The 15,484-nt window shown below is 46.1% G+C and overlaps 1 protein-coding gene across 1 annotated transcript in view; it reads right to left on the bottom strand.

The window, feature by feature from the left end:
* EPB41L1 (erythrocyte membrane protein band 4.1 like 1) overlaps window positions 1–14,878 on the bottom strand; it is a 143,629-nt gene extending 128,751 nt beyond the window's left edge. Inside the window, exon 1 of the mRNA XM_072800837.1 lies at window positions 14,720–14,878. Coding sequence (XP_072656938.1) covers window positions 14,720–14,747 — 28 coding nt within the window. The 5' untranslated portion in view covers window positions 14,748–14,878. The remainder of the gene's footprint in view (window positions 1–14,719) is intronic.
* Window positions 14,879–15,484: the final 606 nt, after the last annotated feature.

The following is a 15,484-nucleotide window of genomic DNA, read 5'->3' as shown; positions in this document are numbered from 1 at the left end:
GGTTAACCAGCAGGAATTTTTTTTTTAAGATTTTATTTATTTATTCATGAAAGACACACAGAGAGAGGCAGAGCCAGAGGAAGAAGCAGGTTCCTGGCAAGGAGCCTGATGTGGGACTTGATCCCTGGACTGGGATCACACCTTGAGCTGAAGGTAGGTGTTCAACCACTGAGCCACCCAGGCATCCCAACCAACAGGAATTTAAATAAACACTTTTTTTTTTTTAAATAAACACTTTTTAAAAAAGAAAATACTCAACACATAAGTAGCAAAACTAGTCCTCACTATCAACCTAATCAGCAAAATTTGATTTACTTTCTGCCAGAAGAGACTGGGTCTTCATTTGGAGGCTGAGCTAGAAACCAAGAGACCCTTCAAGTTGAAAAATGGACAAGTTCTGTTAGGAGGGAAAAGACAAGACCAACGTTGTGCTTCCAGACAACTTCAATCCTATATGTTCAGAGCAAATCCTGTATGTTCAGAAGGAAGCAGAGGCCAGGAGGACCATTTAGGAACCATTGCAGTGGTCCAGGAGATAAAGTAGATAAGGGGACAGTGAGAATGAAAAACTAAGGACAGGTGTGTCATGAAAGAAGTGCTGACACAGTACTGGGAGTCAGGCGCCACAGGCTCTAATCCTGCCTCTGCTTTCAACATATCGTGCACTCTGGGGGTAAATCCCTCCCCTTCTACGGATTTTAATTTTCCCATCTCTGAAGTGCAGAATAATCCCCAAGTTCCTTCTAACTCTGGATTCTTTTGAGGGGAGCAAGATTATGAAGGATAACTAAGATAATGTATTAGCCTTTACAAGGTTCGAAGTAACAATATCATTGGTCTCATTACTATTATTATTATTATAAAGGCAGCCTCCCCAGGACAGGGTGAAGAGATTAGTAGCAGAGGACAAGAAGTCAATGGACTGCATCTGTAGGTGGGGGAGTAGGGGGCAGAGCCTCTGATCTTTGGGGAGGGCCAGCTGACTACTCTATCCCTCCCCCAAGTTCTGTGAAGACAAACAGTGTTCCGTGTGTTGTCACCTCATGAATTGTTTCCTCATTCCTTTGAGCCACACTCTGTACTTGGCTAAAGGAAGCAATCAGTTCTAGGAAAAATCAGACTCTGTCTCCCACCTTTTAATGTTCACAAATGACACCTGGTGTGGTCTCTTCCTTACATAACAAGTATTATCATCTCATATGAAAACAACTAATATTACTGGGCACTATATGCCAAGCACATTACATAAGTTTCTCACCCTGGGAGGAAGCTATAATTATTGTGCCCATTTTATAGACAGGGATACCGAGGCTCGTGGAGATACACAATTTTCCCACAGTTGCACAGCTTATGAGGGGGGATTCTAATACAAGTCTGTATGCATTCAAGGCTGCAATCGTAAAGGCCTCCAGCATTTTACTATGTTATCTTGCAACAATTTAGGGAGGAAGCCAAGGTCAGCACGTCCTCCAAATTTATAGCAGGGGCAACTGAAGTTCAGAGAGGTTAAGTTAAATCACTCTGACAAGTTAGTAAAGTCTTTCAATGTGCAGTTCAGCATTCTTTCCGGTTCCTCGTTCCTCTCCTCTGACCCAGCAGTGCTTTCCTCCTTCTTCTGTACCTTCCAAGGCCTCCCAGCTCTCTTAGGTCTCATGGGTAGGGACTTGCCCAGCTCACTTAAGAGAAGGACTTTTACTTGTCCTTTTCCCAGGGCAGGGAAAGGGAAAGATTTCTGAAAGGCAAAAGTTAATTCCCACCTCCTCCCCACCCCATCCCACCAGCACACACACCCCAACCCAGGGCCCCGAGGTGACGGGGTGAAGGCTTACAGGGTGAGTCACGCAGAGCTGAACTGCCAGTCACCGGAGCACCAGGTGCTAAGCTTAGTGCAGAGAGGTGGAAAAGTAGGCCAAGTGCTCTCATCCCCAGGAGCACCGCCCATTTCTAGCCTGTGCCCCCATCTTGTCTCATCCCCAAATGCTGCAAACATTTAGGAAACACTGTGTAAGGCCTGAGGGGGAGAGGGGTGGCAAAGGGACACATGAAAATACAAGTGCATCCCCACCCTTCAGAGGGGATAAGAGTGTGAGTACAAAGTAATCTATGCTTACAAAGAGTAATGGGGGGCACATGGTGATTCACTCCGAGGAGAGAAACTCACAAAGAGGTTGAGATTAGAGTGGAGCCTTAAAGAGTGAGGTGAACATGCAGAAGTGACAGAGGGGCACTCCAGGCAACAGGAATGCACATGCAGAAGCCCTAAAGCTTAAATACATTTGGACTCCATCAAGCAGGCAACAGGAAGCCACGGAGTACACTATGGCTTTGGAGAAAGAGGGTCTGAGTTTGAATCCTACCTCTGCCCCTTCTCAGCTCTTTGACCTTGGACAAGTTACTTGATACCTTTGGTAGAGATATCATTGTTCCCATTGTTTGCTTTCCTCCTTCCAGAAAGATTATACATTCTAGCCAGTGGCCATGTGACTTGAGTACTCCCTCTGAGGAAAGAGTACACTCCCACATGAGGCTTGACCACAGGACCTACTTTGGACAATGAAATGTGGGCAGATGAGATTATACGCCAGTTCTAAGCAGAAACTTGAAGAGCCACTGCATGTTGCAGTTTAAAAGCATACTGTTTTATCTCTGCCATTGGAATGGCATGTCCTGGGTAGGGTCTGCACCCTCTGCCCAAATCCTAAAGTGAAAAAAACACACAGAACAGAGCTCCAACCACCTCACAGCCACACCACAGCTACTGGTGTTTAGTGTGAGAGAGGAAACTTTGTAGATGTAAGATAGTGAGATTTGGGGGACTTTTCGTTACTACGGCATCATGTGGCAAATGCTGTCTAGTATGTTCCCTATGGTGTGGGTGATTTTAGTAGTACCTACCTCATGGACAGTTTTGAGGATTAAATAAGATTGCCTCATGAAAAAAGTATAACCATTTCATCAAGGACTTAGAATGACATTACAAAATGATCACTCTGCCCACACATATAGAAAAAATTGATACAGGACAGAAATGACATTTACAAAAGAATAGCAAAGGATGTTGTGATGGGTTGAAAATTGTCTTCCCCCACCACACACACACACACACACACACACACACACACACAGAATTCATGCCCACCCAGAACCTCAGAATATGACCTTTTTTGGATATAGGGTTTTTGCAGATGTGATTAGTTACGGACCTCAAGATTAATTCATTCTGGATTTAGAATGGGCCCCAAATCCAATGACTGGTGTCTTAATAAGAAGAAAAAGTATACAGACACCCAGAGAAGGTGGCAATCTGCAGGTGGAGGTAGGGACTAGAGCAATATGTCTAGAAGCCAAAGAACCTCCAAGGATGGCAGGTGACCAGCAGAAGCTAGGAGAAAAGCATGGGGTGTTACCTCCCCTAGAGCCTCCAGCAGGAACCAACCCCGCTGACATCTTGATTTTAGATTCTAGCCTCTTGAACTGTGAGAGAAGAAATTTCTCCTGTTTTAAGCCACCAGTTTGTGGTAATTTGTTATGACAGCCCTAGGAAACGAATACTTTTTTTTTTTTTTTTTTGGTGAAACGAATACTTTTGGATTACTTTTAAAATGATACTGAAAAAATAAAAAATAAAAATAAATAAATAAAATTATACTGAATAATGGATTATTCATTTGGAAAAATTAAAATTGGATTCCTACCTCATGGCATACACAAAAATAACCTTCAGTTGGATTAAAGACCTAAAGTTGAAAAGCAAAACTTTAAAATCTTTAGAAACAACTAAAGATCATTCTCAGGACCTCAGGGTAGGGAAGGATTTCTTAAACAAGACACAAAAATCACAAATTGTATTAGTCTGTGTTCTCCACAGAGGCAGAACCAATAGGATATTGATCGACTGATCGATTGAGAATAAAAAATTGGCTCATGTGGTCCTGGAGACTGACAATTCCCAAGATCTGCAGGTGGCAAGCTAGAAACCCAGGAGAGCCAATGGTATAAATTCTGGTCTGAGTCTGAGTCCAAAGGCAGGAGAAGAACAATGTCCCAGCTGGAAAACATCCAGGCAGAGAGAGCAAATTCTCCCTTACTCTGCCTTTTTGTTCCATTCAAGCCTTCAATGGACTGGATATCGCTGGGGAGGGCAATCTGCTTTACTCAGTCTACTAATTCAAATGTTAATCTCATCTAGAAACACTCTGGCAGACATACCTAGAATAACATCTATCCAAATATCTGGGCGCTCTGTGGCCCCGTCAAATTGGAACATAAAATTATTTTGGGTCATTCTCAAAAATATAATGTTGGTAGAAAAAAGTATATCACAGAGGATACAACTTACAAAATTTCTATAAAGCTTTAAACTATACAAAGCAATAGTATCTTGTGTTTGGGAATCCTCATACATCTAGTAAAAGTTATACAGACATTTATAGCCATGATAAACACCAGGATAAACTTCAGGATAGTAGATACCTCTGGATAGAGAGGGAGAGGAATGGAATCAAGGAGGGGTACATAGGAAGCTACAATTTTATCTCTAATAGTTTATTTCTTAAGCTGGGTAGTATGTACATGAGTGTGCACTATGATGCACTATAATTTTTCTCAAGATATAATTAACATACCATAAAATTCATCATTTCTAAGTGTGTAATTTAGTGGGTTTTTTTGTTTATTCACAAGATTGTGCAACCATCACTACTGTAATTCCAGAACGTTTTCATCACTCCAAAAGAAACCTCATATCCATTAACAGTCACTCCCCATTCCCCCCTCCTACCAGCCTGACAACCACTAATCCACTTTCTCCCTTTATGCATTCATATAAATGGATCATTCAGCATGTGGTCTTTTGTGGCTGGCTTCTTTCACTTAGCATAATGTTTTCAAGATTTATCCATGTTGTAGCATGACTCAGTATGTCATTCCTTTTACAGCTGAATTATACTCCATTGTATATATATCCCACATTTTTGGTTATTGATTTTTCAGTTGATATTCATTTGGTTGGTTGTTTCCACTTGGCTATCACGAATAATGATACCATGAACTTTTATGTGCAAACTTTTGTGTAAACTTACGTTTTCATTTCTCTTGGGTGTATAGCTAGGAGTGGAACTGCTGGGTCATGTGATAACTACATTTAACTTTTTGAAGAACTTTCAAAGCAGTTTCACTATTGTACAACCTCACCAGCGATATTTGAGATTGTTTGTTTTTTTTAACAGATGTCTGCCTTTTTTTTTTTAAGATTTTATTTATTTATTCATGAGAGACATAGAGAGAAGGCAGAGACATAGGCAAAGGGAGAAGCAGACTCCTCACAGGAGCCCGATGTGGGACTCGATCCTGGAACTCCAGGATCACTCCCTGAGCCAAAGGCAGACACTCAACCACTGAGCTACCCAGGTGTCCCGATATTTGAGGGTTCAATTTCTCCACATCCTCGTCAGCACTTGTTATTGCCTCTCTTTTTTATTATAGTCACCCTCATGGCTCTGAAATGATATGCATTATGCTTTTTGGGGTACCTAAATTATTTTGTAATAGTTTTTACATTTAGTACTTATAAAGGAAGACCACTGTTACAATTATTTTGTAACAATTTTTACATTTAGTATTTAATAAAGGAATTATTTTGTAATAATTTTTACATTTAGTATCTAATAAAGGAAGACCTCCACTCTCCTTTTAATAAAGGATGGCTGGTAATGAGGATGGACTGGTAGAAATAGAAGACCAGTAGGAGTGTGCTACAGATGTTCCCCAGGGAGATGAGGCCTATCTTAGAAGGCCATGGCAGTGGTCATGGAGAGGGACAGGCTGGGATCCCAGCTAAGAGGCCAATGCAAATCTCAGAATGATTTCAGTTTAGAGGGGCAGGCATTATTCAGCCTACCACAGTTTCATTCATTATAGATTGGAAAAAAATACTGATAGTTACTTGTAGGCTAATGTTCTCACAATAGCAAGAGGTGGAAGTGTCCATCAATAGATGAATAGAATAACATACAGTAAATCCCTAGAAGGGAATACTATTCAGCTATTAAAAGGAATGAAATTCAGATATCTGCTACAACATGGATAAACCTTGAAGACAGACACACACAACAGGATAAATAGTGTATGATTCCACCTAGAATAAACAAATTAACAGTGGACCAGAGGTTATCAGGAACTGAGAGGGAAGTCGTTAAAAAATTTGTTTGGGTTAACGAAAAAGTTATGGAAGAGAGGTGATAGTTATACAACATTTGAATGTACTTAAATGCCACTGGACTGTACCCTTAAAATGGTTAAAAGAGTAAATTTTAGGTTCTGTATGTTTTACCACAATAAAAATAACAGTCTGAATTCCTATAAGTAAGTAAGTAAGTAAGTAAGTAAGTAAGTAAGTAAATAAATAAATAAATAAATAAATAAATAAATAAAGCAGAGTAAAAAACATATATGGATAACTGTATTTATTTTTTTAGCTTATCCAGGAATAATTACAATCAATTTCCTTCAGATATTCCAGGATCACAGGATTTGTTTAGAATTTGCCTACCATGTTGCTAATGCAATCCTTCCACATATTCCTAACACTTTGACTATGGTACATTAATTGATTATACCTTTGGCAGAGCAAAGAGCAGATGATGGGCAAATGTTCTTGGGGAAAAATGGAGGAGTCAAAATATTGTTTTATGGGCAGGTATAGAGCTCATAAAGGATTTATGTGGCTAAGAGCAGAGGAGAGATGTCAATTCTTTGCTTCTAATGAAGACAGAATCAGTAGATACTGCAACAGAAGAGACCTAGATTGGATAGCAGGAGTCCTCTCACCACTGTAGAATGAGACGACTGGGCCAGCAATTACTGAGACCCCCTCCAGCTCCAATAGTACCTAGCTCTGTTACTAAAAAATGAATAGGAATTCACACTTGCCCAGTGCCTATGGTTTGTGTGGCACTGTGCCAAGTGCTTTTCAGTAGCATATACAACCCTCATGACTCTGTACGGTTGGTATTATTACCCTCATTTTACATACAAGGAAATAAGAATCCAGATAACTTACATAATTTACTCATAGTTCCAGAGCTAAGAGGTAGCACAGCTGAGAACCAAGGCCTAGGATGTCTGACTCCAAACACACACGCTCTACACTAGGCTAGACTATAGCATCCTCTTTTATAGAGAAATCTGGGTAGGGAGAGAGCTGACTCTGGGCTACAGGCTTGGGCTACCCCCAGCTCAAAAGCAGGAGCCTGAAGTCACTTGTTAAGATTGCTCCAAGCTGCTTCTCTCACACCAGGTCCAGAGACAGGGGCTGCAGATCCCGCCACACTACAGAAATCTGGCTAGAAACTGTCCACCAATCTTCTGCCCTTATAAATCTCTGGAGCATCTATCTCCCAGATGAACTGGTTGTGGCCCTTGGAGGAGGAAAGGACAGTCCCTTTTGGCAAAAGTATGACCTCTAGCCTTTGCAGCTCTCTGACCTAGAATGGGCAGAACAACAACAACAACAACAAAACCAAGTGACAAGGTAAAGCACACCATTGTGTGTGAAGGATCTTGCACATGGGTTTTATCAGAAAATGTACTGGAATTATTTCCCATTAGTAGCTGGTCGGCTGGCCTCCAGTCCATTGTATTGGCTAATTCTCCCAAAGCACATTCCAATGAGGGGCCTGCTTCAGCTCAAGAGAGAAATCCAAACTCCTCAGCTTGGTATATGAGACCCTTTGTGATTTGTCTCTATTTCTTTCTTTTTTTTTTTAAGATTTTATTTATTTATTCATGAAGGACACAGAGGAGAGAGACAGAGGCAGAGGAAGAAGCAGGCTCCATGCAGGGAGCCTGACATGGGACTCGATCCCGGGACTCCAGGATCATGCCCTGGGCCGAAGGCAGGTGTCAAAGCGCTGAGCCACCCAGGGATTCCCCTGTCTCTATTTCTATTTCCAGCTCCTACCAATCTTATGCAGACCTCTACCCTACTCACTGGTCTCCATTCATGCCTAACCTTTTCCCATGACAGAGGGCTATGGAAGCTGTGCCCAGTTCTGAATTCTCTTCATCGGGTAATAATCCTCCCCCACTTGCACTGGAGAACTCTTTGCTCTTCCCTCACAGAACCCTGTATCTTCCAATGGAATCTATCTTCCTGGCCACATGGATGAAATCCCGGTTGGGAATGTTACGGAAGCTGACCCCCTTACAATCTTCTCTGGGACTCTCCTGCTGTAGGTAGCAGGGGAACCTGTCTTGCTCTGCTCTGATCTGTCAAAACTCTTATCTGGACTCTCCTAGGCCGCTTCGCACTTTCGAGCTTGTATTCTGGTTATTCTTACATTCTCTGCAAGATTGCCTCAGCCTCGCTTTCTCCAAGTGCTCCACTTCTTTTCTTTCCTTTTTTAAATATTTTATTTTTTTATTCATGAGAGACACACAGAGAAAGAGAGGCAGAGACACAGGCAGAGGGAGAAGCAGGCTCCATGCAGGGAGCCTGATGAGGGACTCGATCCCGATCCTGGGACTCCAGGATCATGCCCTGGGCCATGCAAAAATGCCGTTTAGCAAATGCCTAATGGCTGAGCCACCCAGGGATCCCTGCTCCACTTCTTTTCAAGTGTTCAATTTGAACAGGTATTTCCTGACTACCTCTTCTGTGCAGACATTGTGCTATGCTCTGGAGATAGAGTTGGATGAGACATCGTCCCTTACTGAATGGATGGATGAATGAAAACAGTTCTTGGGCCTCACCCAGTTTATCATAGGGCATTTGGGCCACAGAAAATAGTAAATATAAAGACCAAAGTCATTAGCCTGGCATTCAAGATCTTCCCCATCCAGTTCGAGTGTTGTGCCCCCACCACATACACACTTAACTCCAGCCAGACCGACCTATATGTTGTCCTAGAATAGCCTGAGATGTCCCCACATGTGTGTATTGGCCTAGGCTATGGTCTTCTCCCACAGTCTCTTCCTGTTTTTCTCTCCCATGTGTACTTTCCCTTTCCCCATCTCATGGGCCTCCTTTCTCTCACTTTTAGCTCCTCTCCCTTCCACTCCCCCTTTCACCCCCTCTCCTTTCCTTTTTCTGAAAAGGAGCTCTCTTTTAATGAGCTGAGCTCTCTTTTAATGTTCCCCCCTTCCACTCTTACCTCTTAATTTTCCTCTCCCTTTTGTTTCCTGACCCCCTTCCTGCTCTATGCACAGCCCCTTCCTCTGGGCGGCAAAAAATGGGATAAGACAAATCTAAATCAAACAGCTTCTAGATCTCATCATAAGAAGCTCTCAAAGTCAGGTGGAAGGGAGAGGGGGAGAAACGGAGGGCAGAGGAGATCCTGGAGGCAGAGAAGAGGCTGCCTAGCGACTGCTGGTGAATCAACAGGGAGCATCGTGTCAGTTACCCACCTCCAACCCACCCCCAGCCCTTCCCTTTTCTCCCTGTGATCACAGAATGATGAAAAGTAAGAACTGCAAAAACTCTTGACATCCATCTACTTTGCCTCCCTTATTTTGCAGCCAAGAAAGCGAGGCACAGCTAGGGAAACAGAGGCACAGAAAAGGGAAACACTAGCTAATTTCACCAAGCAAGTCAGTGGCTCAGCAGACGCTGGAGTCCCAGGTCTCCTGTCCTCCAGAACAGTGGGTGTCCTTTCACTAATACCACACTCTCTTCCACCCTGTAGTCCCTCCCCCTGGTCTCCTCCCAACCAGGTTTGGGATCACATCTAAGGATTCTCAATCTCCCCTCCCTCCCCTGCTCCCACCTGAAGTGAGTGTAAGATCCAGTGAACTAGGGTCAGAAGGGACAGATCACTTCAGAAGGTCCAGCCCTAAATCCCAGGGGCATATTCGGTGGTGGCGGGATGGTGAAGTGTCAATCTGGCCTGTAGGGAGATCCCACTCCTCCTTGGAGAGCTCCATTATAAGCAGCCTCTTCCCTTTCCTCCTAAGAGATGCTCTTTTAGACAGGACCCTTTCTCACCCACCCAGCTTAGCTTGCCACCTAGAGGCCCTTCCTCACTCTGCCAACTGCCAGCCATGGACTTCAAACAGGCCACCCAGGCACAGGATGGTCCATGGCTGCCAGTGGGGGTAGCTAGAGGTTGGTGGGGGGTGGGGTGTTCCAGAGGCTCCACTTTCAGTCCTGTTCCTCTGCTCCACAAAGGGCCACTGTCTGAGCACAGAGGGACCCTGGAGGGAGGCCTCCCAAGGTGCTGAGCAACAGGGCTGGGTTTCATCATGCTGGGCCTCCAGGCCAAGTAAACATCAGGGTGGAAACAGGCTCAGCAGTTCATTCTCTCAGACAGGATCCTGGCTTCAGGAGGACTCAGTGGCATCCTCACCCAGGGCTTCCCTGAGAAAATGAAGGCCAAGGTCATTTGCCCAATTTTCTCCAGAATTGGAGAGGCAGGATGGGGAACTGGCTCTAGCCTACCCGGTCCACTTCCCATTGCTCAAGGAGCATCCTATTCCCCTCTTAAGAAGTGCAAGTTTTACAAGGAAATTTTTAATCAGTTAAGGAGGAGAGAGCTCTGTGAGCATGGGTAATCAGAAAGGATTTCCTGGAGGAAGTACCACTTAGGTGTGATTCTGCTTCTATGCATAGGTAGAATCTGTGCATAGGTGGAATCCACAAATGGACAGGAAGGAGAAATACATTTCAGGCAGAGAACACAGCACTGAGAAGTTGTGGTGTCTGAAAAGCAGGAGCATTTGGGGTCAATGAAGAGACCTGTCCGACAAGGGTAGAGGATTCACATTGGAGAAGGTGGAAAATAAAGTTGGCAGGTTTGGTTGAAAGTTAAACCATGACCAGTCTGAAGAGCCAGGTTGAGGTGTCATGACATTTTCTGAGCAGAACAGTGATCTGCTGAAAGCAGAATTTCAGAAAGCGTAGGCTTGTGACGTTTTGAAAGAGTCCCTACATCGACCCCCAATCCTCTCTGGGGCTTGGCTTGGAATCTCTCTGGGGCTTGGCTTCCTCATCTTTCGAATAAAAGGGTTATACCAGAGAATCCTAAAGCCGCTTTTCATCTCAAAATGCAAAAGTTCTCTGATGGGGCGACAAGGATTGAATGAAAGGAGGAGAGGAGAGGCTGTGGCCACATGCCAGATAACTCTGGGCTGCATTTCTGCAATGAATCATCCCCCGTAGAGCTGTGGAATGGCCATCATCACTACCTCCGCTGCCAGGCACTCTGCGGAGTACTCCCCACTTTTTTAAAACTTCATTTTTTTTGTGAATAGGAAATGCATATACACATTGCAAATTTTAAGTCATAAAAAGATATATGTATGGTAAAAATAAGTTTCCCTCCTTTCCCTATTTTCAGCCATCCATTTCTTTCCCCACTGCTGCCAGTCTCCTATGTATCCTTCCAGAGATAACCTATACATAGATAAAGATTCTATGAAGTCTTTTTCTTTTACACAGATGGGAGCATACTGGACACACTTCTGCACCTTGTTTTTTTTTTTTTAACTTGGAAATTCAGGAGATCTTTTCATATGAAAATATAAAAAGCTGCCTTGTTCTTTATATGGCAGACCATGATTTATTAAATTAGCCCCCTGTGGATATATATTTAGAGTGTTTCTTTTCTATCCTAAACAATGCATCGATGAATATCCTGAACATACATCATTCAGCTTATGCTGGAACAGGTCCACAGGATATATTCCTAGAATGGAAATTATATGCTAAGCTTTTCATATAACTTAACACAACAATAATTTAAAGCAATTAAATTAATCTTGCAAATAAGAATTGAGGCACAGAAAGATTCACTGACTTGTTCAAAATCACACAGCTCTTATGTACTAAAGTTGAAATTCTAATATAGTCAGTCTAGCACGAGAGCCCACAGGCTCAATCATTCCACTAGTGCTTCTCAAACTTTAGCACACATTCACATCAGGGCTTGTTAAAACATGAGAGTCTCTGATTCAGTTCATCTCTGGGGGAGGGGGCAAGAATTTGTATTTCTAACAAGTTCCTAGGTGATCACTCTGTGATCACACTATACTAGCTCTCCCACCTTCAGCCATGCAGGTTGTCCAATAAGAAAGCAGTTGGAACTCAGCACCTTGCCCTGATATGATCAGAGTTGAAGGGCATAAATCTAAGTTCCATGAGAGGAGGGTGAGAGCCCAGCACAATTCCTGGTACTCACTAGTACTCAATAAATACTGCATGTTTGTGTCTTTCCAAGATTCATATGTTGAAGCCCTGTCCCCCCTCCAAGGTGATGGTATTTGGAGATGGATCCTTTGGGAGGTAATTACTTTTAGAGGAGGTTATGAGGGTGGGGCCCCTCATGATAGGATTAGTGTCCTTAAAAGAAGGAGAGACCAGAGCTCTCTCTTTCTCTACTATGTGAGGACAATGCAAAAAGACAGCTGCCTGCAGTCCAGGAAAAGGGCCTCACCAGGAGCAAAGTCAGCCTGTACCTTGATCTTGAACTTTCCAACCTCCAAAACTTGGAGAAATAAATATTTGTTTTTTTTTTTTTTAATCCCCCCCAGCCTCCAGGCTATGGTATTTTGCTACAGTAGCCCAAGCTGACTAAAATCAAGCACTTGGGAATGCAGCTGTTTATTTCCTTCCATTCCTCATTTTACTTATAATGAAATCAATGAGGCAGCCAGGCCTTTGTTATTTACGGGAAGGCAGCATCTCAGAATGCTAGAGCTCATCAAAATAAGCTAACCCAAATGCTCCTATTTATTATTATTAATAACAATAAGTCATAGCACACCCATGCTATTGACATGCTTACTTTTCAAAAACAATTATTATTGATTCTCTCTAATCTAATCCCCTGTGTTTCCATCTCCCTTATTCTGATACACAGCCTCTCTTTTCATTCCATGTGGTTGATGTGGCGGGTCCACTCCCCACACACAAACTATGAGAAAGACCTAAAGTCAGGAGGCAGTCTGAGGTCTGTGGGAGACCCCTTCTGCAGAGTAAGGCACTGACAAAGATATCTCACAAACGTGGACAAAGTTTTCAGGATCATGTATTGTGGCCCTGAGGCACTGAAATACCAGCCCAACTCCTCAAGGTGCTGTGACTGTTATAGAACTTGATCCCTGAACTCAGGGGCCTTGAGGACCCTGCAGCTTCTTCTAGCTGCTCCCTCCTGGCCTTGAGTCCTGCTTCTGCGGTCTGGCTCCCCCACAGGCCTCTGTCCTGGGCTCCTTCCCCTGTTGGTGCCCTGGCTTTGGACCCCACGCCCCAAAGCCCAGACTTGTAGCTGGAAATGTCTAGGCCTCAGGCCTCTGGACAAGCCATCCCTCTCTACTACCACCACCAAGAAGCCACTGCTTGGGCAGCTGGAGTGAAGGTGGCCTTAAGTCAGGGAGAAAATTTCAGGCGCCAAGGCAGCGGAGCCGGTTGGCCAGTTGCGTGGCAGGCGGCCAGTGTGGTTCAGCCGCATCTGTGGAATGCGGGGAGGTCAGCCCTCACAGCGGGCAGACAGGTGGGGTCCGGCACAGCCTCTCTCGAGCTGGAGCTGCCGAGGCACGCGGGCGGCCAGGAAAGGACCAAGGACCGTCAGGCTGACGCAGTCACCCGGAAAGCAGGTCCCTGGGTCGCAGTTAGACTCAGCCGGTGGGGAGAATCAGCCAGCCGTGCAAAGTCAGACGCGCAGACGTGGTCAGCCCACACGTCGGCGTCGGGCGTCGGGCGGGGGGATCCAACCTTCCAGATGCCCAGTCAGGCCGGCTCCACCAGACACCAGGCTGTGGTGAGGCCCGCTGGGTCAGGGCGGTCAGCAAGTCTCCCGAGGCCAGACCTGAGCCAGCCGGCCGGCGGCAGCGCCCAGGCCCAGGCGCAGCCACAACCCGCCCGCCGAGCCCCCCGGGCAGATAGATGCGGCCCAACCGCTGCACAGGGGGACAGGTCAGTCAGACACAGCTTGTCGAGCACAGACGGGGTCTGGGCAGCCAGACGCAGTCAGATGGACTCCGTCAGTCACGCCCTGTCAGGCCCCGAAGCCAGCAGCCAGGTATGGGCAGTCAGTCAGCTGTGGTCAAGCCGACAGATCACACCCTGCTGGGCCCTCAGGCACCCATGAAATCCGGGCGCCGTCAGACACAGCCAGACACACGGATTATCAGGTAGTGATGGCGTCTGCAGTCAGTCGGACACAGTCGGTCCGTCACAGGCAGCTCGGGGGAGGGGCACTGCCTGGAATCCGCCCGAGCGCCGCCGCTGCCGGGGGATCGCGGGACTGAGGCTCCTCGTTCGGGGCGGAGCCTCGGGCGGGGGCGGGGGCGGGGGCGGGGCTTCGTTCCGGGGCCGGCCGCGGGCGCGCCGCTCTCCCTCACCGCAGCCTCCGGGCGTCGCCGTGGCAGCCGTGGACCCGCCCGGTCGCTCTGCCCCGCTCCCCCGCCGCGCCCGCGTAGCTGTGGGAGAAGGGGGAGTGGAGCTCCCCGGGCGACGAGCGCGTTTGGGAGTCCCCGCGGCGGGCTCGGCCCTTTGTGACCCCCTCGGACCGAGGAGGATGACTGGGAGGCGGGGGACGACTCACGTCAGGCTCCACAGCAGCAGAACCCCAGAACCTCCGGACCCCCGGCTCCTCGCCTCCGCGCCATAACCTAACGTGCTCCTCGGGAGGAATCGCACTACCAGGGGAGCGAGTCCGAAGAGAACCACTGGCCCGCGCAGTGACGTGCTTCCCTGGGCTCAGTGGGGACGAGGGCGGACACTTACCCGAACCTAGCACTGATCGCAGCTTCATGGGCACTAATTCACTTGAGCCTCACACTTTTTCTTTGACGTTCTATAAAGATTTCCTTTTTCACAGCAGGAAGCCGAAGCACAGGAGGGTTTGTGACCAGGGTCAGTGGGCTGTGGTGGAACCAGATGAGGGAAGGTGGATGGGAGCCCAGGCAGTCTAGCTCTGGGCCCTCAACACAGCCCGGGGCCCTCTCTTTGTGACCTCGGAGGGCAGAGCATGAATTCCCTTCAGCAGGCCTCCCTGGTCCGCTTCAGGATGCCCAACCATATCTATGCTGAGCCCTGCAGCATGAAGGTCCTGCTGGAATCTCTGCTTCAAGGACTCAGAATAAGGAGCTATCAAAACCAGGAACCTGGCCAAACCAGGGAACAAGCTATGGGTCTGTCTCATCCAGTTGGGAGAAGAGGAAGCCTGTGAGATCGGAGAAGCCAGGGCCAAGGGGAATCCTATGAGCATGCTTCAGAGCTTCAAATCCAAAGATTATTTTAATCAAATTCCAGCAGTGTGAGCCAGGAGTTAGAAACGCATCATGGGTCATAAAGTCAAATGCCTACAAGGGCTAGAAAGGTAATGAAAGTCATGAAAACAATTCAACTGATCAAATTGGCAAACCGTCCCCATCTAAAGGGGACACTGCCTCTCGGCTCCTGCCCACTGTGTTCTCAGGCACTTGCTGTCTTCTAGTTGGGTGCCATTGACTAAGTCAATTAACATCAAGTCTCAGTTTCTCCATCTGT

This window comes from Canis lupus, chromosome 26, assembly GCF_048164855.1.
Source record: "Canis lupus baileyi chromosome 26, mCanLup2.hap1, whole genome shotgun sequence".
NCBI classification, from domain to species: Eukaryota; Metazoa; Chordata; class Mammalia; order Carnivora; family Canidae; genus Canis; species Canis lupus.
Note: the sequence above shows the minus strand (reverse complement) of the source record. Positions and strands in the feature narration are given on the sequence as shown.